The 22,552-nt window shown below is 41.8% G+C and overlaps 1 protein-coding gene across 9 annotated transcripts in view; it reads right to left on the bottom strand.

The window, feature by feature from the left end:
* The window catches only part of NCOA7 (nuclear receptor coactivator 7), a 162,484-nt gene that overhangs the window by 2,352 nt on the left and 137,580 nt on the right, over positions 1–22,552 (bottom strand). For 8 of the 9 annotated variants that reach the window (XM_070073629.2, XM_008263471.5, XM_008263473.5 and 5 more), the window contains exons 11-15: positions 15,150–15,297; positions 6,407–6,532; positions 3,879–4,031; positions 594–689; positions 151–224 (exon numbers count right to left, since the gene is read on the bottom strand). In XM_070073629.2, coding sequence (XP_069929730.2) covers positions 151–224; positions 594–689; positions 3,879–4,031; positions 6,407–6,532; positions 15,150–15,297 — 597 coding nt within the window. Of the gene's footprint in view, positions 1–150; positions 225–593; positions 690–3,878; positions 4,032–6,406; positions 6,533–8,696; positions 8,886–15,149; positions 15,298–22,552 lie in introns of those variants that run through there. The other variant, XM_008263475.5, reaches the window with a different exon arrangement.

Consider the following 22,552-nt stretch of genomic DNA (forward strand, 5'->3'; position numbering starts at 1 on the left):
CACTTTGATTGTGTCAGTGGTTAGGTCATGTGTTTAGCACACAGATTAGCTAAAAGTCACCTGACACCAATATCATGGTTAGCTGAGACTAAACAGATCCACTCAAATCAGGTGGTAAAACAGTAACAGTAACAACAACCACAACCTTACCCTCCACCACCAAGTTCTAAAGAACTTATGTCTCCATTGATAAAATATGAATTTTCTCCACTCCACTTAAAGACCTAGGGGTAGAAACACACAACAGAGAACAAACATTTTAATCTGGAGAAATTAACAAACAGTGAACATTAGGTAGAACTTCTGTGTGGAAGGAAACTACCCCTTGACCTAGCAAGCTCTGGGCTGCCAGACCTGGCCCAGGAATGCAGTCTCCAGCTGCTCCCAGCTGCAGCCCCTGTTTGGGTCCCAGGCTGAGCAATTCCCAAGGCCTGGAAGCTGTTTGTGTGTTAGTGTCATGAAGTGCTAACCTGGGCTGGCATGAGTCCAGAAGAGGTTACAAGCCAGTTGGTGCCCTCATAGCCACCCCTCCCTACCACCTCCCTGGTGACACTGTGCCATTGGGAAGTTGGATATTTCTCCCATCTAGGTACCTTGAAATTAGGGCTAAATGTGTACAGGAAAGTCTCGCCTGTGCCATAATAGTGGTCGCTGAACTTGAAAGGATGAGTTGCGTATGCTCCAAAAATCTGTCAAAGGAAAACAGAAATGTTACCAACTTTTAAACCTAAACCTCTCAAAGAACAGCTTTAGGAAATATTTTTGATACGGTCTTGTTCCAGACCTCATACCTCTTTTGGCAGATATTATTACCAAATTATAGTTGTTAAGTAAAAAGACCTACTAACAAAAGAATCAACAAAATGTCCCAGCTCTAACTGGAACCCCAGTGGCCCAGCTGCCTAGATTCCTAATGCAAGGAAAACCCATCAGATAAAACTCAGAGAACTTGTTTGTCAAAAGCCAACAGTTTGGCCCAACACTTCCAAACTCAACCATGGAGACAATTATTTTTTTAAGTGAGTACCAGATAACATACTGGGAACAGTAAACAACAAGATGCACCTTGCACACAAAGGTGAGGGCTTGGGAGAACTAGTCACTAGCGAATCACAGCCAGGCTTTTCACCAAGAAAACCAAACTTTCATTATTTTAGATCTGTAACGATATCAATATGTATATCAATATACTTATTAAAACCAGATCCTTAAAATGATTGAGCCAATATAGCTTAGTTTGAAATGACTTTTAAGAAAAAAATAATCCTCTTGTTTACCAGAAATACTTTCATGGTTTTCTAGAGTGCCCTGAACTTTCCTCTAGTGATCTGAGTAAGTCAGTTCCTCTATGTCTTACAACCTGCTTCTTCTAAGCCACTGCTCTAGATTAGAGGCTGGACAATGGCTTTCTTCTCTTGGAGGAACAAGCTTATTTTATGGGTAGGGTGGTAGGCAGGGGCAGTATCCTGTGGTCTTGTCTTACCTCACCTGGCGTGGAACTTCTGCCCTGGGCACTGGAACAAGGGCAGGAGAGATCCCTGTATCTCAGCCTGCCATGCCTAAGGCTCTGTGAGTGGGTCTGGATGGAGGAACAGAATCTCTTATCTACAGGCCACACTTGCCTAGATTTTTAGCCTCTGAAATCCAGACCTTGAGTAGTGCTAAGAAGTGCTGAGGACCCGCACCTAGAGGGGGTCCACCACAACGGACTCCTGCCCAGAGAACTCCTGTCACTCTGAGCTGGGGGTTGGAGAGGGTAAGAAGGTGGTACCTCAAATGTCCTAGAATATCACTCTGCATGCCCTTAGGACATCTTCCAGACTTTAAGTGATTGTTGTTTTTAAAATTTCCACCAGTTCTGGTTCTTTCACTGAATGTTTCTGCAGAGTTCCTAACAGCTACCATTCGGCCTATGAAATATTTTTACATTAGAACTTCATTTAATTTATGTTCAGATACATTTACAGGAGTTGTTCTGTCATGTTCCCAAACACAGCCAAGCCACATTCTTTCCTTGGGGGTAGGTGGGGTGGGGAAAGCAGAGTTAGTGTTCAGGTGCCCTCAAACAATACAAGTGCCCCAAGGTGCATGAATCATAAGACTCCACCCCTAACAAACAGTATAAGCTTCAGCTGTAGGCCTCTTGCACGCAGCTGCTGACAGTCAGCCTGGTGAGACTGTGCTGCATCCACACCTGCTCTGTGTGGACCATCATGTTCTCCAAAAAGTCTGGTGTCTTCAGTAAGTAAGTAGAATTAATCTATACTTATGGGGAAGGGTTGTATGAGTGGTCTAACATAACCAAGTCATACCTCACTCAACACATAGCACTCAACTTCTCAGACACTTCACTAAACCCATCGATAATTGCAATTGATACCATATGTTGTTATTTTAAGTTTTATATTGACTCCACCCAATACTCCAGCATGGATTGTTATCAAACAAAATGCCATCAATTAGGAAATAATAATAGTAACATCAAAAGCAGCTCAATTCCTCCCTGCAACTCTGAAACGATCATTATTTCTTTATAAAGTCACAAAGGTTACCATTAAGAAAGACAGGGTCGGGGCTGGCACTGTGACACAGTGGCTTAAGCCACTGCCTGTGACCTGGCATCCCATATGAGCACTGATTTGAGTCCCGGCTGCTCCACTTCAGATCCAGCTCCCTGCTAATATGCCTAGGAAAGCAGGAGAATATGATCCAAGTTCTTGGGCCCCTGCACCAACATGGGAGACCTGGATAGAGTGCTAGGCACCTGGATTTGACCTGGCCCAGTTCTGGCCATTTGGGGAGCAAACCAACAGATGGAAGCTCTCTGTCTCTCCCTTCTGTCTGTAACTCTGCCTTTCAATGAAGTAAATAATCCTAAGAAAGAAAGAGAGTCTTTAGTACCCAAGCTCTTCTAACTTTTCCTAAGATGCACAATGACAGCAAAGTTCTGCTTCCCCTAAAATGATGCATGTTGATTCTGTGCTTCACAGTAAGTTCTCCAATGTTGAACAATGCCCTGTCTGTAACACATAGTTAGCCATTTGCTGAATGAATAAATTAATGAATGGGGGTTGAATAAAATCTGTTTGAAAACCAGTAAGTACAAAAATATGGCATCCCTATCTTAGAAATCTTAAAGGATTTCTTCTTAACATAACACAGATCAAAGTGAAAAGAATGAAGAACAGATGTGAATAATGCCTTCTAGTGATACACAAGCCTGATGGGGTAGTTAATGAAAGGAACCTGGACAGATTCCACTCTGTATGAGGGAAGAAGAAAGAATGTAGGATACATGCAGAAACAGCTCGATTTCACCAGTGTCTCCAAGAAAGCCCAGCTCTAACAGAGGTGAGAGTAAAATCAGAATGGTGCAGTACACACCCTGATGTTTCTCAACAGCTGGACCCTCCAGGCAGGACACACCCTAGCCTAGACTGATTCTCCCTCACAACCATTCTTGGGTAGGACTGTAGCAACACAGAAAAAAGACTATGGCGTAGCACCAGAATGTATTTCTGCTACTATCTCCAAATCCAGATTGGACTTTTCCAGCTTCTGGTTGTCAAGTATTATGGTTTCCAAATCCACGGTAAGCATAGCAAAAATAAGTCTTTAGAATGAGACTAGGAGAAATGCTCTATTTTGCTTTTACAGATGACAGACAGGTTGAGGTGGGATGGCATGATAGGGACTTACCACAAAATACTTTAACAAAGAAAAATATAAAGAAAAAACACACAGAAGAAGGAAATGTGGCAAAATCTTGCGAACGGTCATATCTGGGTAATGGAACTTCATTGTGCTGGTCTCTCTACTATTGGGTAGGTTTGAAAATCACATTTAAAATGTTTCATATGAGAGGAACAAGGCCTCACCTGATTATCCATATCTTTGATGACCAGCAGGACAGGGCTATCCAGTGATGCTGATTTCCGATAGAGAGTTTTCAAGCTGGTTCCGTGCTCCAGCGTGCTATAGGCCAGTCTCCAGGGATACCCTTGTACCCTTGCTGGAAGGCGACGGGCCAGCTGCAGGGCCAAAGAAGGAGATGTAAATACATGGGTCCCCCACAAATCACTCACAAACTAGAAGCAGAACATAACCACCTGTGACTCAGACTCAAAATCAGACTCTTACATACCGTTATTTGGGTGACTATTTATTTGGGTGACTATTTCCCACTATAAAACAACTAAAAACCAAACAGGGAAATCACTGATGGACAGCATTTACCTTGACAGGGACACTACCCAGAGGACCCCTTGGGAGTCTCACTGTGGGGTTCTCCCATGCCACTGTACACTGAAGATGCAGAATGAAGTAGCTAGAGATATGAACTAGATACTCTTCCTTTACCCTCCAACCTGACTTTGACCAAACAGCTCATGGGAAGGTCTTCAAAGAGCTCACGGAAAATGCTCATCACTGTTTAATTCCACTTCCCAGAAACTTTCTTAAGTCACTTTGTATTTCTCCAATTGTCTTTTTACCCTTTCTTCCTTAGATTTATTTATTTATTTGAAAAAATCAGAGTTACAGAGAGGGAGATCTTAGATTCAATGGTTCACTCTCCAAATGGCCACAACAGCCAGGGCTGGGCCAGGTTAAAGCCAGGAACCAGGAACCTCAACCAGGTATGCCCTGTGGGTGCAGGTGCCCAATCACTTGGGCCATCATCTGTTGCCTTCCCAAGAACATGAGCAGGGAACTGGATAGGAAGTGGAGTAGCCAGGACTCAAACTGACACCAAATGGGGTACCAGCATTGCAGGCAGTGGCCTAACCTGTTGTACCACAAGGCCAGCCCCTCCAATTATTCTTTCTAAATTCTCATTGGCTCAGAGCTGCTACTGACAACTGCAGCTTCCTACAGAAGTGAGAGTAAGAAAACAAGTGTTTTATGTGAGAAGTCAGAGGGAGTCTGTCCTTATTGTAACCATATCTTTCACCTACACCAATGTTTATACTAAACTCGGCTGCCATAAGTATGAATAATATACATTATTTTAAAAACATTACTCAAGGAGGCTATGCAGTATTTAAAATCAGCTCCAGAGCTGGCATGAATCCCATCTCTATAAGCGCTTGGTAAAGTCTATTGGCTTTCCTGAGCCTTTTCTGACTCATTTGTAAAATTAGGGCACGGAAACTTGATTGATTAAGTTCTCTGAAATTCAGGTTTCTAAGATAACTATGAGGGAAGTGCGAGAGATTCCTTACTAAGGAATGTAAGTATATTATAGAGGGTGAGCACTTGGCCTACTGGTTAAGATGACTCCATCCCATAACAGAAAGCCTGGGTTCAATTCTTGGCCCCAGCTCCACTTTCCTGCTAATGTACACCCTGGCAAGCAGTGGTTGTAGCTCAAAGTAATTAACCCCTACCACCCACAAGGATGGGGTTAAGTTCCTGGCTCCCAGATTCAACCTGGGAGGCATCTGAGAGCGAACCAGTTAATGGGATGTGTGTGTGTGTGTGTGTGTGTGTGTGTGATTATACCTCTGATGTCTCTCAAATAAAACATAAGCGCATTAGATCATAAAATCCAAGTAACAAATTTTTATACATACACAAAGAAAATGACAGAAAAACAAGTACTTTTCATGAAGCAAACAAAGCACATCAGCTATTAAAGTGAAAGTCATCAGAACCATGCCACAACTTCTAGGATAACTTTGTCCATTTGAAGTACATTATGGCTATGGTAGGACATGAAAAATACTTTTAAGGTAAGAAATGACTTTGCTTCAGGTTTGACAGAAGGATCTTAGAGTCTGACATCTCCTAATGCTCCCAAGAAGGTGGTAGGGAAGATTGTTCTAACTGTTCTCGATGTGTTTTTTTGTTTTCATCTTCTAGAAAGGGAGAGTGAAAGAGAGCTCTTCCATACACAGTTCACTCCCAAGTGGCCACAACAGCGAGGAGTAGGACTGGCCAAAGCCAGAAATATGGAACTCTATCCAGTCCCCCAACATGGGTCCAGGGGCCCAAGCACTTGAGTCATTATCCACTGTCTTCCCAGGTACGTAAGCAGGGAGTTGGATAGGAAGTGGAGTAGCTGGGACGTGATATGTGATACTTGGGTATAAGGTACCAGTGTACTAAGCAGTGGCTTACCCCACTATGCCCAAATGCCTACCCCTGCTGTTAAGTTTTCTGAAGCAGCAAATGGGACATAGGCCTTGCTAATGAGGGAAGTGCGAGAGATTCCTTACTAAGAAATATAAGTAAGATATATTGTATATAAGATATACATTCCTTACTAAGGAATACAAGTGAGATATAAATAAGTAAGAAGAGCTGCTGCCATTCCTTGTCTCAAACCTGACTCACTCTTCACCCCAAGTCAGAAGAACAAATACTGTCAGGGTTGGGAAATACTTTCAAGGCCCAGGAAACGCACCTGCTCTATGTGCATGTTCTCCAGGAGCGCGCTGTGGGGCTGCAGGACCGGCAGCACCTCCTCGTCTGCATCTTCATAGTAGCTGCACGTGCTCTTCCTGCGCTTTGCCTCCTCAACAGTGATGATCTACAGGGAGCAAACAACCAAGGAGGATGGATTTTGCTTTTCTTCCAGCTGCTGTCAAACTCCCTCAGATATACCATGCTGAAGGGAGAGTTTTGATAGCAAGAAATAAACTGAACAGGACTCTAGCAAAATGACGAGGGTATTTTTTTTATAGAAAATTTAATTTATATCAGAGACAGGCAGAGAGAGAGAGAAAGGGAGAGGTGGTGGGGGGTGGGAGGAGAGAGAGGTAACAGCTAGGGCTGGATCAGGCCAAAGCCAGAAGCTGGAATTCAATCTGGGTCTCCTACAAGAATGACAGGGACTCAACTACTTGAACCGTCCCCTTCTGTCTCCCAGCATGCATATTAACAAGAAGCTGGAATCAGGGGGCAGAACAGGACTCTAACACTGGCACTCCAATATGGGATGCAGGCATCCCAAGCAGCATCTCAATTTTAACCACTGCACCAAATGCCTGCCCCAGAAATGGCTAATTTTTCAATTTCAGAATGAATGCAGAATTCAAGACACTGCAGCTGAAGCTTATAATACATATAAAGTCCTGAGTATCCCAGTTCTGCTCTTGCTGTGGATTGCTCAGTCCTTGAGAATTGTATATACCTCCATAAGCAACATATACCCTACATTTGTCTCCTGTAGCCTGCATCTATATTTGAGTTGTTAAGGAAATAATCAGAGATAATTCAGTGAGTACATCTTCTATAAATAGGGAGTTCGGGAAGATAAGTATAGTTTTTAATCAAGGTTCCTGACATTTTATCTCAAGGTTGTCAACGTAGCAACCAACTCTGATGGAAATAATGAATGACTACAACCACCAGGAGCAACCACAAGAGAAGCATGGGGCTTAAGTCTAAATTACAACTAGGTTCTGATTCTTCATGTTCAGTTCAGAACCGATCAAAGTATTTTTCCCTTCTAAACTGAGAAACGTTTTATTGTCTACAACATTCATTAGTGGTATCTATACTTACGAACTACAAAGTCCATTTCATCTAAAAATCCATCTTCATGATAACCTAACTTCATGATATGATATGGCACTGCATTTTCACATATGTGCATGCCTTTATTCATTTTAATCTACTGTGATCCCTTATATGATGCTTCTGAGATGAGGGCATCAGTGTTTTTAACATTCTATATGTTTCATAAACCTATAAATAAAGTCTGATATTTTATTGCCAAAAAATTCATCTTTTGCCCCTCTTAAGTTCTTTTTTTCTAAAATTAAAAAAAAATTTTTTTTTGACAGGCAGAGTTAGACAGTGAGAGAGAGAGAGAGAGAGAGAAAGGTCTTCCTTTTCCATTGGTTCACCCCCCACATGGCACTGCGCCTATCCAAAGCCAGGAGCCAGGTGCCTCCTCCTGGTCTCCCCTGCAGGTGCAGGGCCCAAGTACTTGGGCCATCCTCCACTGCCGTCCCGGGCCACAGCAGAGAGCTGGACTGGAAGAGGAGCAACCAGGACAGAATCAGGCGCCCCAACCGGGACTAGAACCCGGTGTGCCAGGGCCACAGGCAGAGGATTAGCCTAGTGAGCTGCAGTTCTAAATGCTAAATGAATGAATTAAATGAATGAATGCATTAAATGAATGAATTCGCTAAATGCATTATTTTGAAATTGAGGGATATATATGTATTACAAATAATTCATGAACACTCCAGGGAAGCCAGTATTAATGACTTCTGTATTACAGAGAAATAGCATGTAAGTTACATCCAGTGCAAGCTTCCGAGGATGCACTTACTCAATTTCTAAAACACACAGTGATAAATAAAAACTACCAGCTGTCACCTGTGCCAGATCTACAGGAAAGGAATCAGTTTTTAAATTTTATCATCTCCTGAAAGAGTATTAACACAGAGAAAACAGTAGCAAAGAATCGCAAAGCCAGCATTTTAAATATACGAAATAAGATAACTGGTGGATTTTACATTTACCACAAGTACAAAATCGGGTGTAAGATGAAAAAAAAAATCAAACATGGATTTGTAACTCTAACGGGAATGAGCAGCTACACCATATCCATCTGCACAATGAATCAAATACCTGCTCTGGTTGAAATGTCAGCACAATCCAATCTCATTAGAACAAACGCCAGAAACCTCTCTGAGCATTCCGGGCCCTGGCTTAGCCCTCAGGGACACACTGCGACCTACCTTCACAAAAGGCTCTTGGTCAGGTCTGGCACAATAGAAAATCTGAATGTCCAAGGGCACCCTCCGGCCTCTCATTGCAAGGTTTGCTGTCCAAAGAGAAGCACTTCTGTTTTCTAGCCACCTCTGCACCACACAGACTTATAGCCACGCCGCCAAGCTACAACTGCTTTCAGTATCTAGTTTCCTGCAAGGTTGAGTTTCTGTTTTCCTTAGGAGAGAGTTCAACATTTCTACAGGAACACGCCCAAATTAGGACTGAGAGCAAACCCACTTCCCGTCAGGCATGGCTGTGATACTGTAAAATGACACTTTCACCTTTGAAAGGGTGATTTCCCAACAGTTCAATAAAACCCCATTGTTGTTTTTTTCTCTCTCGTTTTTTCTTCTTATGTTTTACTTGGTAACTGTCTGCTGGTGAACTTAGCTTTTCTGGCCCTGTCTTTTCAGAGTATTTTCCCCAGCCCCACTGTTAACTCTAAGCTTCCATTATAAATACAGTGTACACTTCCTGGCATTAGTTTGAATCTCCAAGCAAAGATGAAAAAGAGCCTTTAACTGAGGTAGGTTCATTAAAGTGAGAACAATGCATTTCACTCCAATGCCATGTCAGATTTGTTGGGCATAAGTGACTTCAAAAACATGGGAGAACGTCTGGTTTCTATGATGTAGTTTTTTTTTTGAAAATTTTTAAAAAAAGATTTATTTATTTATTTGAAAGGCAGAAAGAGAGATCAATCTTCCATCCACTGGTTCACTCCCCAAATGGCCACAATGTTTGGGCTGGGCCAGGCTGAAGCCAGAAGTCAGGAGCTTCATCCAGGTCTCCCATGTGGGTGCAGGTGCCCAAGTACTTGGGCTGTCTTCAGCTGCTTTTTTCAGGCACATTAGCAGGGAGTTGGATGGGAAGCAGAGCAGCCAGGACTTGAACCAGCACCCATATGGGATACTGGCACTGCAGGCGGCAGCTTAACCTTCTACACCACAACACCGGCCCCTCTGTGATGTAGTGTTACATAATGCCAGCAGAGTAACATGTAGCCTCTTACACTGTACAATCAGTGTTAATGATGGTAAGTATGGCGATTCTCCACTCCTCAGATTAGATGTCATGAGTTGGAAAGAAGTAGAGATCACCACTGGGTCAATTTTCAGTGTTCTTTCTGTGACTCTCCCAGATCTGAAGTAGCCTTTTGGTCTTGGGGGCTGTGAAGGGGCTAAGGGTACTACTGCACCATTCATCCTGGGGGTCAGTTACAAATAGGATTCCCTGCAGATTAGTAGCCATCCCAGGTCAGCCAGAACTGACTCAAGGGCCTGGACACAACGTGGAGCAGAATCACTGGGATTTTGTGCCAGTGAAGGAGCACTTCTTCAGTGCCTGGCACTTCACAAAAATTAACATTTTTTTTTTAAAAATCAGTTTTATTTCTTTATTTATTTTTAATTTTTATTTTTATTGAGAGGCAGAGAGAGAGAGAGAGAAAGAGATAGCATGCTCCCATCAGCTGGTTTCCTCACCCAGTGTGCACAACACAACAGCTGGAGTTGGACCAGGCTGAAGCTGAGAGCCAGGGACTCAGTCTGGGTCTTCCATGTGGATGGCAGGGGCACCATCCCTTTAAACCATCACCTGCTGCCTCCCTGACTGCACATCACTAGAAAGCTAGAATCAGAAGCGGAGCTGGGACTTAACCCCAGGGACCCTGATATGAGATAAAGGCATCCTAAGCAGCAACTTAACTGCTCACTCCCATTTTTTTTCCTGTAATTTCAGAGACAGAGAGACTGAGAGATAGCTACTATCTGCTGGTTCATTCCCAAAATTCATTAACAGCCAGCAGGAGCTGGAGCTTGATATCAAATCCAAGTACAATGATGTGGGATGCAGGCATCTTAACTGGAAGGAGAAATACCAGCCCTTCCTGGCAGCTAACTTTACTCAGGGCTTCTTTTCCGACTGTGAATACCAAGTGTTTGGCCAGGGGCAAAGACATAATTCGGTCCATAGTCTCCACTAGGTGAAGAGACAGCAGAGAGACAACTATAAATTAAATGCATCCACCTCATGGGGTACTAATGCTAAAAGGAGGTTGGGACCACCTGTGGAGCTCTGAGATGGATTTTCATGAAGGGGCTTCAGTTGCAGAGCTCTGGGGAGGGGAGGGTTTGGGGGAGAGATGCCAGGTGAAGGGCACAGCCAGGTGCAGAGATGACTCTAGGGCTTCTAAGGCTGCAGGAGGGCAGCAAGGCAAGCAGAGGCAAGGGAGAGGAATGAGGCTGGGGAGGGAGTGAGAGTACAGAATGAGGAAGCTTGATGCCCTGAAGGGGCTTAGAGTTTATCCTGTGGTCAATGTCTGTAAAACCTGGCTGTTCTTCAGAATCACTAGGAACTCCGGAAAATGCGGATTCTGAAACTCCTCCTCCAGATCCACCGAATAGAAGTCTCCAGTGATAAGGGACTGGACTCAAGTACTTGGGTCCTTGCCACCCACATGGGAGATCGGATGCAGTTCCTTGCTCCTGGCTTTGGCCTGGCCCAGCCTAGGCGGTTGTGGGCATGTGGGGAACAGATGGAGGATGTGTGTGTGTGGTGGGGGGGGGGGGGGCTGTTCCTTTCAAACAAATAGACATTTTTTAAAAAAAATCCCCAGTGGTTATTCTAGTGATTGCTCAGGTGATTAACAATTGCTCAAGGCAGTGGGGGCCACTGAGGGTTTTGAGCATAGGAGTGTATGAACTCACTTGTGTGGTTAAGTGACACCTTAAATAGACAGCAAAGCACCAATATAAGACATTACAATGTGATTCAGGAAACAAATCATTAGATAGTTCTGGGGAAAAATTAAAAATATCATCTACCATACATTAAAAAAAAAAGCCAATTGTAGCCTGAGTAAGATCTTAAATTGAGAGTGCAGGGCTAACTATACATAATGTTACTAGAAGAAAGAAGCATAATAAAAACCATCAAAAATTGAAAGACAAATAGCAAAATGGGGAAAATCTTTCAAAAACACAAGGGACAAAGAATAAAAATCCTTCATCACAAAGAGCTCAAAACAAGCGGTGGAGTTAAGAAGAGTCCTTAGGCCTGCTCCGCAGCTCACTAGGCTAATCCTCTGCCTGCGTCGCCGGCACACGGGATTCTAGTCCCGGTTGGGGTGCCAGGTTCTGTCCTGGTTGCTCCTCTTCCAGTCCAGCCCTCTGCTGTGGCCCGGGAGTGCAGTGGAGGATGGCCCAAGTGCTTGGGCCCTGCACCCACATGGGAGACCAGGAGGAAGCACCTGGCTCCTGGCTTCAGATTGGCACAGTGCGCCGACCACAGCACACCAACCGTAGCGGCCATTTTGGGGGGTGAACCAATGGAAAAGGAAGACCTTTCTCTCTCTCTCTCTCACTGTCTAACTCTGCCTGTCAAAAAAAAAAAAAAAAAAAAAATTAGAGCCCTTAGGAAAATGAGCAAAGGCAATGAGTAGACTTCATAGGGAAGAACCGGCACAAATGGCTACTATTTATATTCATTCTAGCCTCAAGAGTAATCAACAAAATAACAAATTGCTAGATATCAGTTCTCATCTTAAAAACTAGAAAAAAAAATTTTTAGCAATAATACCCCGCTGCTGGCTGAAACAGGAAGAACGGTATTCTTCACATGTGGGCAAGTTAGGCCGGCATTATATGAAAAAACCAGGAACCTTCCTTAACATGTTTGTACCTAATACCATGAAATTTCACTTCTGGGAAACTAAGGGAATAATAAGGGTTGCAGATCATTTCATCCTTGAGAAAAGCTCGAATCAAGGCAATGATTCCTCAACAGTGGAACTGTTAAATAAAGAGATCAAATATACCACCGAACCATTAAAAACGTAAAACTCTTTCATAATATGATACAGCTCACATCACCGGCACATTCTTAGGGACCCACTCTTCCAGTTATTGCTGACCTTATCCCTTATCTTCCACACCATCTACTCTAAGATCCTCTCTGTTCACATCTAGAATGTCAGTCTCCCTTCAAGAGGGAAACCCTCGCCCCACCTCATCTCTCCTAGCTTTTACTGTGTCATCTCATTTCTTCTCTCCAAAACTAAGTGAGTTCTTTGCCCTCATTTACCAATTCTCCTTGCTCTCCCTCTACTAGAATCTAAATTTTGACCCTGTCACTTTAATGAAACTGCTTTTGTCAAAGCTACCAACTACTTTCTTGGTTTTAAATCCAAAAGACCCAACTTCTCTGTTCGTGTCTTCTGACCCTTCCAGCTCTTGGTCATTTTTGACAGGGACTTCCTCCTGCCGCCGTGTCTGAGACCTGGCTTTCCTCGCTTGCTTCCCTCTCCCTTTCCAGCTTCTCCCTCTTGGTTACCTTGAAGGACTCCGCCGTGGCTCTTTTTAATGCTGGCAAACGTCAAGTTTCTGTTCTCAGCCCGGTTTTCCTCTCACTGTATACCCTCTCCTGGGATGACCTCAGCTGCGCTCACAACTTCAGCTTTGTTAGCGGTTTTCAAAAGTGTGTCTTCAGATCTCTTTTGTGAGTTTCATGCTTAGTTGTCTCTTGGGCATTCCAAGGGTACAAACCGAGATTGAAACCAGAACACAGAACCTTTCTGGATAAATCCTATCCCTCTGCTTTGCACTTTAGCTCAGTGACAAGAAGGTACCATGTCACTCCACTCCCCACTTTAAAAACCAACCAAGAGCAATCTTGACAAATTCCTGATACTTCCAATCTACTAACTCACAATGTCTATGAATTACACCTTCTCTCTGTCTTTTGGAGACACCCAACTATCTCCACCCTTCCTGATGCTTTCTCAGCAGCCATTACCTCTCAGTTCCTGAAAAGTCTCCTTCCTAATGGGCCATCAAGCCTCTAGAGTTGTCCAACTCTAATCTATTGCTGCCCACTCAATCTGTGTATCTCAGTGTGCTTCCCCATGCTCAAAACCATGCCTACTGTCCCTAAGGAAATGGCCAAACTCCTACTGTTGGATAAGTAGGTCCTTCAAGATCTGCTCTTTCTTTTTCAGCCTCATTTCTTGTCACTCCCTCAGCTTTACACTCTGCTTCCACCCCAGTAAATGTTTGCTGAACCATCCATCGAATGCCCATGCTCTTTCTCCTCTGGGTCATTTCTCCGCACAGACTTTTCTCTCACCAACACAATCTGTTTTTATTTCAATCCCACCCCAACTATGCAGACTCTAATTTCTGACCTATGTTAAGATCAATGCTTCCAGGAAGTATTTCCTGATGCCCCTGGCTGGGCCTAGAGACTAACTACACACTACTGAAGCACCTGGCACCTCACCTATTGCCACCTGTTACATTATATTGAATGATTTATTTAAATTCCTTGAGGTGAAGCTCTACTGATTTCATCCATTGCATCCCTAGTGAAGACACGGTTTCATGCAGGTTCGGAAAAAAATTAACAATATTATTTCAGGCCAAATTAAGGAGCTCAAATTTTCTATATTGGGTAAAAGGGATTTGGCAGCATTAAATACATTTTTTAAAATATAATTTATTTGCCCAGGGCTGGGCCAAGGCTGAAGCCAGGAATTCAATACAGGTGTCTCCTGAATCCGCTAACCGTCTGTCTAAGCTGGGAAAGAAGAAATGCCTTGTAGGCTCTGAGAGAGGAGCAGAGCTGGAAAGACTCAAGGAACCAGATAGTAGGGATCTACAGGATGAGGAAAAGGCTTAGCCGTAGGAAGGAGGCAGGCATATGTCTCCCTGTCTCATCTCCCAGCTTCCCAGTTCTGTGAACTTATTAGGCACAGCCAGCCTGTCTTATCCATCATCAGATTTCCAGGGCGCTACCCAAAAAAGGTGCTTGTCTGATTGGATGAGGGGTGGGAAGTTGGCAAACTACAGCCTGTTAGCCAAATTCAGCCCACCATCTGCTCCTGTTTGGCATATTAAATAAAGTCTTTAATATTTTCAAAGATAGCATTAAAATTACTGAAAAAAATTTTGATTAAAAACAAAAAATTAAAAATGAGTAAAAAATGAGTAAAATTTTGAGATATATAGTAATGGTATGCAATGGAAACAGCTGTGCTTATTAACGTATGTATTTTCAAGGGCTGCTTTTGCTCTATAGTGGCAGATGTGAGTAGTTGCACCAAGATTATATGAGATCAAAAATATTTAACATCTGGCCCTTTACAAAAAAAAAAATTCTGACCTTTCAAAGGCAGCATGCAGCTAAGAGTGAGGATACAGATGGATGTGTAGAGTGGGATCAGAATGAATTGTGGGCATGTATACATGGTGTTGGTGGTACTGTCCTTCTGACACACATAATTAAAGTCATCTTGCCCTGTAACTTCCTGGGTCTCATTGTGTACTTTATCAGCAAGCTGCTTCGAGTCCAAACTGGAGATCATTTCAACTACACACTGTGCTGACAGGGCCATGGCAGCATAACTCCACCCAAGTACTCACCTCCCAGCTCTTGGTAGTTGGCTCACTGAAGAAGTTGTCAATCATATTCAGCTCCTCTTTTTCCACTACAACAAAGCCTTGCTCTTTGGCATCCTTCCCGTAGACGTCAGGAGACCACTGAACAAAGAATGTGTACAAATGATCCACCCTGAAAAACACAGTCACCAAAGGCGTTAACACCCACTCTGCTTTCTGGTAGGCACTAGCAAGGACTTGGATACCTACAACCTCTTTTTCCTGTTTGGCAAATCCATTTTGTTTATTTGCAAATTTCCTTCTGTCAAGATTCTCTGAGTAGCCTTCCAAACTCAAGAAAACAAGAGTCAACAAATGAGGACAGAAATCCATAGGCATTGGGAAATTGTCAAAACTGTATTTTCAATCTGAGGGAAAGATCAACAGAGGAAACATAAACTGTAAAACAACCAATGAAATATTTACACTCAATGTGTTTTCATCATTGGGTCTTCATTTACTGGACACTTGTATTCACTGAGAGAAAATACTGAAATTCTAGCTAGGAATAAAAATATACAACACTCCATTGGGTCTTTATGTAGGTCAAAATACTATTATATTGTATTTAATATGTATTAATATAAACCTGTGATAACTAGAAAAGTATCAGGAGTAACACTAGCTATTATGTTAATATTAGAACGAGATCTAGGGCCGGGCATTTGCGAAACAGTCTAGATGCTTCGTGAGATGCTTTCATCCCATATCAGAGTGCAGGCTTCAGTCCTGCTTCCTGATTCTGATCCAGCTCCCTGATAATGCATGCCTTGGGAGGCACCAGATGATGGCTCAAGTGTGAGAGACCAGATTGAGTGCATGGCTCCTTGCTTTGTCATTTGAGGGATGAACCAAATGGATGGAAGATTTTTCTTCTCTCTCTGTCTCTCTCCCTTTCTCCATCCTCTTCCCTTCCCCTCCTCTCTCTCCTCCTTTCTCCCCCCCATAATAAATTTAAAATAATTTTTTAAAAAGACATCTAATTTTATTGCCATTGGAATGTACTTTGCTTCCAATTTCTCTGTTCTCTTATACATATTTAATATATAGAAGCTCTGATGCTTCTCTAAGCTTAATCAATACAGAGATAGCTGGTTCCTAAGCAAAGAACAGTCCAGTTCCTCTAAAAATATCTCCTAAATGAGAAACTCAGGAGAATTCTGATTTTAGACTCCATATCATCACAGCAGAGAGGGCAATAGAACCAAATGACTGTTTTAAAGATTCTTGTAATTGCAAACTGATCATTTCATTTGGAAGCTACTGTTTGGGACAATGTTAACTTCTCATGAAATTTTCAAAAGTAGTAATTATGCTAAAACATTATAATGATGCTAATGGAACTGAAACAAAACATAAATTTGACCCACAACTTTAATATTCCAATGGGTCAAACTATTTTTGGGCTTCCAGATTCCCATTTCCTGTTCCTACGTGTATATATAGCCTGTACACAGTTTTCTTTTCCTGCAATCACAGCCAAGACACAAGTGTTACATGTAACATTACATCTTTACCGTATACCTAATGTTGTATTTGTTTTTCATGGCTACATTTCATGAATTAATAAACCACATTTAGTCTTCATTTCTCTGTCAGGACAGATTGCTTTTATTTCTTGGATTGTATGAATAATGTTGCTTGTATTTCTAAAATCAAGATAATAACTAGTGTTATTCCCAACATTTTCCAGCCATGAATTTCTTGCATAGTCTATGCCTTTTACCATCTCTTGAATTACTGCCTGTTAAGTCACAGAAAGGGATTACTGGACCAATGGCATGACTTTATGGTTCCTGACTCATGCTCCCAAAATGCCTCTAAAAGGATGGCGACTTTCTTTGACACCAACTTTGCAGTTTATGTCTAAGTTTCATTACACCATTAGGTACCTTTCTTTTAATAAATAAGTTTACTGGGTAAAAGATTTACCTGACTCACTGTGCATTTCTCTACATGTCAGGAGATGTTTCCTTCTTGGTTAGACTGTTCTTTTGTGAGTTGCCTTTTTGTGGTTTATGGCATCAATATTTTTCTTTTCAATTTGTGGGAAACTATATACAGTAAACATGAGTTTCCAAATCATTTGCCTTTATATATATATTTTTTTTATCTTTTATTTAATGAATATAAATTTCCAAAGTACGACTCATGTGTTACAATGGCTTCCCCCCCCATACCGTCCCTCCCACCCACAACCCTCCCCTTTCCCACTCCCTCTCCCCTTCCATTCACATCAAGATTCATTTTCGATTATCTTAATATACAGAAGATCAGCTTAGTATACCTTAAGTAAGTATTTCAACAGTTTGCTCCCACACAGAAACATAAAGTGAAAAATAATAGATGATTTTTTTTAAATGATGATGAAATCAGATCTGACCTATTGTCATGTTTAATCCCAGTGAGAGTCAAGTTGGGAATTGATAATTTCTTTCTTTCTTTTTTTTTTTTTTTTTTTTTACAGAAGATCAGTTTAGTGTACATTAAGTAAAGATTTCAGTCGTTTGCACCCCCATAGAAACACAAAGTGAAATATACTGTTTGAGTACTCGTTATAGCATTAAGCCTCAGTGTACAGCACGTTAAGGACAGAGATCCTACATGAGGAGTAAGTGCACAGTGACTCCTGTTGTTGACTTTACCAATTGACACTCCTGTTTATGGCATCAGTAATCTCCCTATGCACCAGTTATGAGTTTCCAAGGCTATGGAAGCCCCTTGAGTTCTCCGACTCTTATCTTGTTTAGACACGGTCATAGTCAAAGTGGAGGTTCTCTCCTCCCTTCAGAGAAACATTTGCCTTTATATATTAATCATGCCTCTCATCACAATACCAGATTTCAGGACATACTACAGGGGAGTTGTAATCAAAACAGCATGGTACTGGTACAGAAACAGATGGATAGACCAATGGAACACAATAGAAACACCAGAAATAAGTCCAAACATCTACAGCCAACTCATATTTGATCAAGGATCCAAAACCAATCCCTGCAGTAAGGACAGTCTATTCAATATATGGTGCTGGGAAAACTGGATTTCCACGTGCAGAAGCATGAAGCAAGACCCCTACCTTTCACCTTACACAAAAATTCACTCAACATGGATTAAAGACTTAAATCTATGACCTAACACCATCAAATTATTAGAGAACATTGGAGGAAGCCTGCAAGATATAGGTACCTGCAATGACTTCTTGGAAAAGACCCCAGAAGCACAGGCAGTCAAAGCCAAAATTAACATTTGGGATTGCATCAAATTGAGAAGTTTCTGTACTGCAAAAGAAACAGTCAGGAAAGTGAAGAGGCAACCAACAGAATGGGAAAATATATTTGCAAACTATGCAACTGATAAAGGGTTGATCACCAGAATCTACAAAGAAATCAAGAAACTCCACAACATCAAAACAAACAACCCACTTAAGAGATGGGCCAAGGACCTCAACAGACATTTTTCAAAAAAGGAAATCCAAATGGCCAACAGGCACATGAAAAAATGTTCAAGATCACTAGCAATCAGGGAAATGCAAATCAAAACCACAATGAGGTTTCACCTCACCCCAGTTAGAATGGCTCACATGCAGAAATCTACCAACAACAGATGCTGGCGAGGATGTGGGGAAAAAGGGACACTAACCCACTGTTGGTGGGAATGCAAATTGGTTAAGCCACTATGGAAGTCAGTCTGGAGATTCCTCAGAAACCTGAATATAACCCTACCATTCAACCCAGCCATCCCACTCCTTGGAATTTACCCAAAGGAAATGAAATTGGCAAACAAACAAGCAGTCTGCACATTAATGTTTATTGCAGCTCAATTCACAATAGCTAAGACCTGGAACCAACCCAAATGCCCATCAACGGTAGACTGGATAAAGAAATTATGGGACATGTACTCTATCGAATACTATACAGCAGTCAAAAACAACGAAACCCAGTCATTTGCAACAAGATGGAGGAATTTGAAAACATCATGCTTTGTGAATTAAGGCAGTCCCAAAGGGACAAATATCATATGATCTCCCTGATTGGCGACAACTAACTGAGCACCACAGGGGAAACTTGTTGAAGTGAAATGGACACTATGAGAAACAGTGACTTGATCAGCTCTTGTCTGACGGTTGATGTACAATGTAATACTTTATCCATTTTAGTATTTTTTTTTGTTCTAGTACGATTGATTGAACTCTGTAATTAACACACAATTATTCTTAGGTGTTTAAATTTTAACTGAAAAGTTATCCCTGTTAGGAATTTGGAAAACATTATGCTGAGTGAAATAAGCCAATCCCAAAGGGACAAATACCATATGTTCTCCCTGATCGGTGACAACTAACTGAGCACCAAAAAGGAAACCTGTTAAAGTGAAATGAACACTATGAGAAACGGTGACTTGATCAGCCCTCACCCTGACTGTTGATGAGCAACTTAATATGTTATCCCTCTTAGTATTTTTTTTTTGTTTGTTCTACTTAATACTTTTGGTTGAATACTGTAATCAATACACAATTCTTCTTAAGTGCTGAAACTTAACTGAAAAGTGTTCACTGTTAAATATAAGAGTGGGAATAAGAGAGGGAAGAGATGTGCAATTTGGAACATGCTCAAGCTGACTTACCTCAAACAGTAGAGTTAGAAACACACCAGGGGATTCCAATTCAATCCCATCAAAGTGGCATGTACCAATGCCATCTCACTAGTCCCAGTGATCAATTTCTATTCACAACTGATCACATTGATAGGTCTAAGAGTCAAAGTCACTAGTCAAACAAGACTAGTATCTGCAAATACTAACTGATAGAATAAAAAAGGGAGAGAATGATCCAACATGGGAAGTGTGATACACAGCAGACTCATAGAATGGCAGATGTCCTAAGTAGCACTCTGGCCTCAGAATCACCCCTTAAGGCACGCAGATCTGGCTGAAAAGCCCATGAGAGTATTTCAGGCATGGAAAGCCAAGACACTCTGGCAGAAAAAAAAAAAAGAGGACCTAAATGAAAGATCTCTGTGAGTAAGATCCCAGCGGAAAGAATGGGCCATCAAAGAAGGAGGTACCTTTCTCTGAAGGGAGGAGAGAACTTCCACTTTGACTACGACCTTGTCTAAATATGATCAGAGTCAGTGAACTCAGGGGGCTTCCATAGCCTTGGCAGCTCATGACAAGAGCCTAGGGTGATTACTGAGGCCATAAACAAGAGTGTCAATTTGTTAAGTCAACAACAGGAGTCACTGTGCACTTACTCCTCATGTAGGATCTCTATCCTTAGTGTGCTGTACATTGAGATTTAATGCTATAACTAGTACTCAAACAGTATTTTTCACTTTATGTTTCTGTGTGGGAGCAAACTGTTGAAATCTTTACTTAATGTATGCTAAACTGATCTTCTGTATATAAAGAGAATCCAAAATGAATCTTGATGTGAATGGAAGGGGAGAGGGAGTGGGAACGGGGAGGGTTGCGGGTGGGAGGGACATTATGGGGGGGAAGCCATTGTAATCCATAAGCTATACTTTGGAAATTTATATTCATTAAATAAAAGTTAAAAAAAAAATCATGCCTCTTCCTCCCCATAGTACAGAATTACTAATTTTTATGTATTTTAAAGATTTCTTTTTAGATTTCTTCTTTAAAACATGTAACCAACCAAGACCAAGTGTTTGTGGCATGCTAATATTTATATTACAGCTAAATATAGATATTGATATAAGCTATAATTATACAGAGATATAATAGTTATGCTTCAGTGCAGCCAGGCCCTGGTACTCAGTTTTGGTCAACCGGCAGCCTTGATGTTTCTGTGAAGACATTTTTTTTAACCAAATATAGCAATTTTAATGTATAAAAATACTTTAATATCTGTGAAGACATTTTTAACATACAGATCAGTAAACTGAGAGTTAAACAGATGACCCTCTGTATTGTGGGCAGGCTTCATCCAATCAGTTACAGGCCTTAAGCAAAAAAGATTGAGCCCCTGATGAAGTAGGCAGGCATACAGGTTAAAATCGATTAGGTTTGTGAGCTGGAAGACCATGCCTTTGCCACACCCCTGTGTGACCTCATGCCCCTACCTGACCACACCTGGGTGCCCACCAGCCAATCAGGTTAATTAACCACTCCCTTTTGGAAGTGGGTTAAAAGCCTGGGACACGGTGTGTCCACCTTCTCTTCTTTGCCCTGGCTTCTGGCCAGGAGGGGGCTTGCTGTGGCCCTGTGCCTCCAGGGCACGTGGCCTTCGGGCCACCCGCCCTAGGCTTCCTGGCCTAGATGCCACGTGGCTGGTTCCTGGTGCTTAGTATAACCTAGATTTACCCCTCTCTTAGATAAAGCTCTCACTCTCCTCTACGTCTTTCTCACTAAATAAAAGCTGAAAAGGTACCATGCTGCCTTGCTTATTTATGCTGGTATTTAGAATTCTTCTCTAAGTATCAGGCAAGAACCCTCTCGGGCTTATTAATATTGGGGATTTATTAATAAGCATATGGTGATATCATATGGCACCCCAAATTTCGATGGCTTATGTGGCACTGAGATGGGACTTCTGGGGAACTTTCAGGGGCCACATTTTCATATAGATTTTACAGGGTCATTTCCCATATCACTGAGAAGACAGAACTATGCATTTGGACTTTGCCGAGATTTGATCCTGCGACATCAGCTCTCCCCTGGGCTGCCAGCCTGCTGGCCTGCCCTGTATCTTTCACATTTACCAGCCCGCACAATTCCAAGAGCCAGCTCCTTATTCTCTGTGTGCAACACATCCTATTGGTTCTGTTTCTTTTGGAGAGCCTTGACTAACACAGCAGACTACTCTGAAAGGAACATGAGCAACTGATCAAAATGCTTACCTGTGGGGAATAGAATGGCATGGGAGAAAGACATGTTTTATATCAGATCGATCTTTCTTTAAACTTTTAATTCTCAAAATAGAGGTACATTTCTATGATTCAAATATCAAAATTATATTTTACAAGGCATGTAATGAAAAGTTTCCTTTTAACATTCCTGTCCACCTCACAAAGGTGACTTTATCCATTTTTGCCTGTATTTGTAATGTTTAGATATAAATATGAATACATAATTCCTGTCTTTTTAATTCTTTATCTTAACTTTTTTTCACTTAGCAATATATCTTAGATTTCTTTTCACATCAGTGTGTAACTGTTTTCTCACTTCTTTCCCTAGCTACAAAGTACTTTACGGCGTGATTACCACTGTTTGTATAATTATCCTCCAAAGTTGGATACTTGGATTATTTCCAAGATTGTGCTGCAATAAACAGTGCTATGATGAATTAACGTCACAGGTGAGTCATTTCTCATGCGTACACAGATAGCTGTAGGATAATGGTCCCAGATTGGAACTGCATCATCAAAGGAAAA

The sequence above is a fragment of the Oryctolagus cuniculus genome, chromosome 5 (assembly GCF_051225735.1).
Source record: "Oryctolagus cuniculus isolate XC-2025 breed Fujian yellow rabbit chromosome 5, ASM5122573v1, whole genome shotgun sequence".
NCBI classification, from domain to species: Eukaryota; Metazoa; Chordata; class Mammalia; order Lagomorpha; family Leporidae; genus Oryctolagus; species Oryctolagus cuniculus.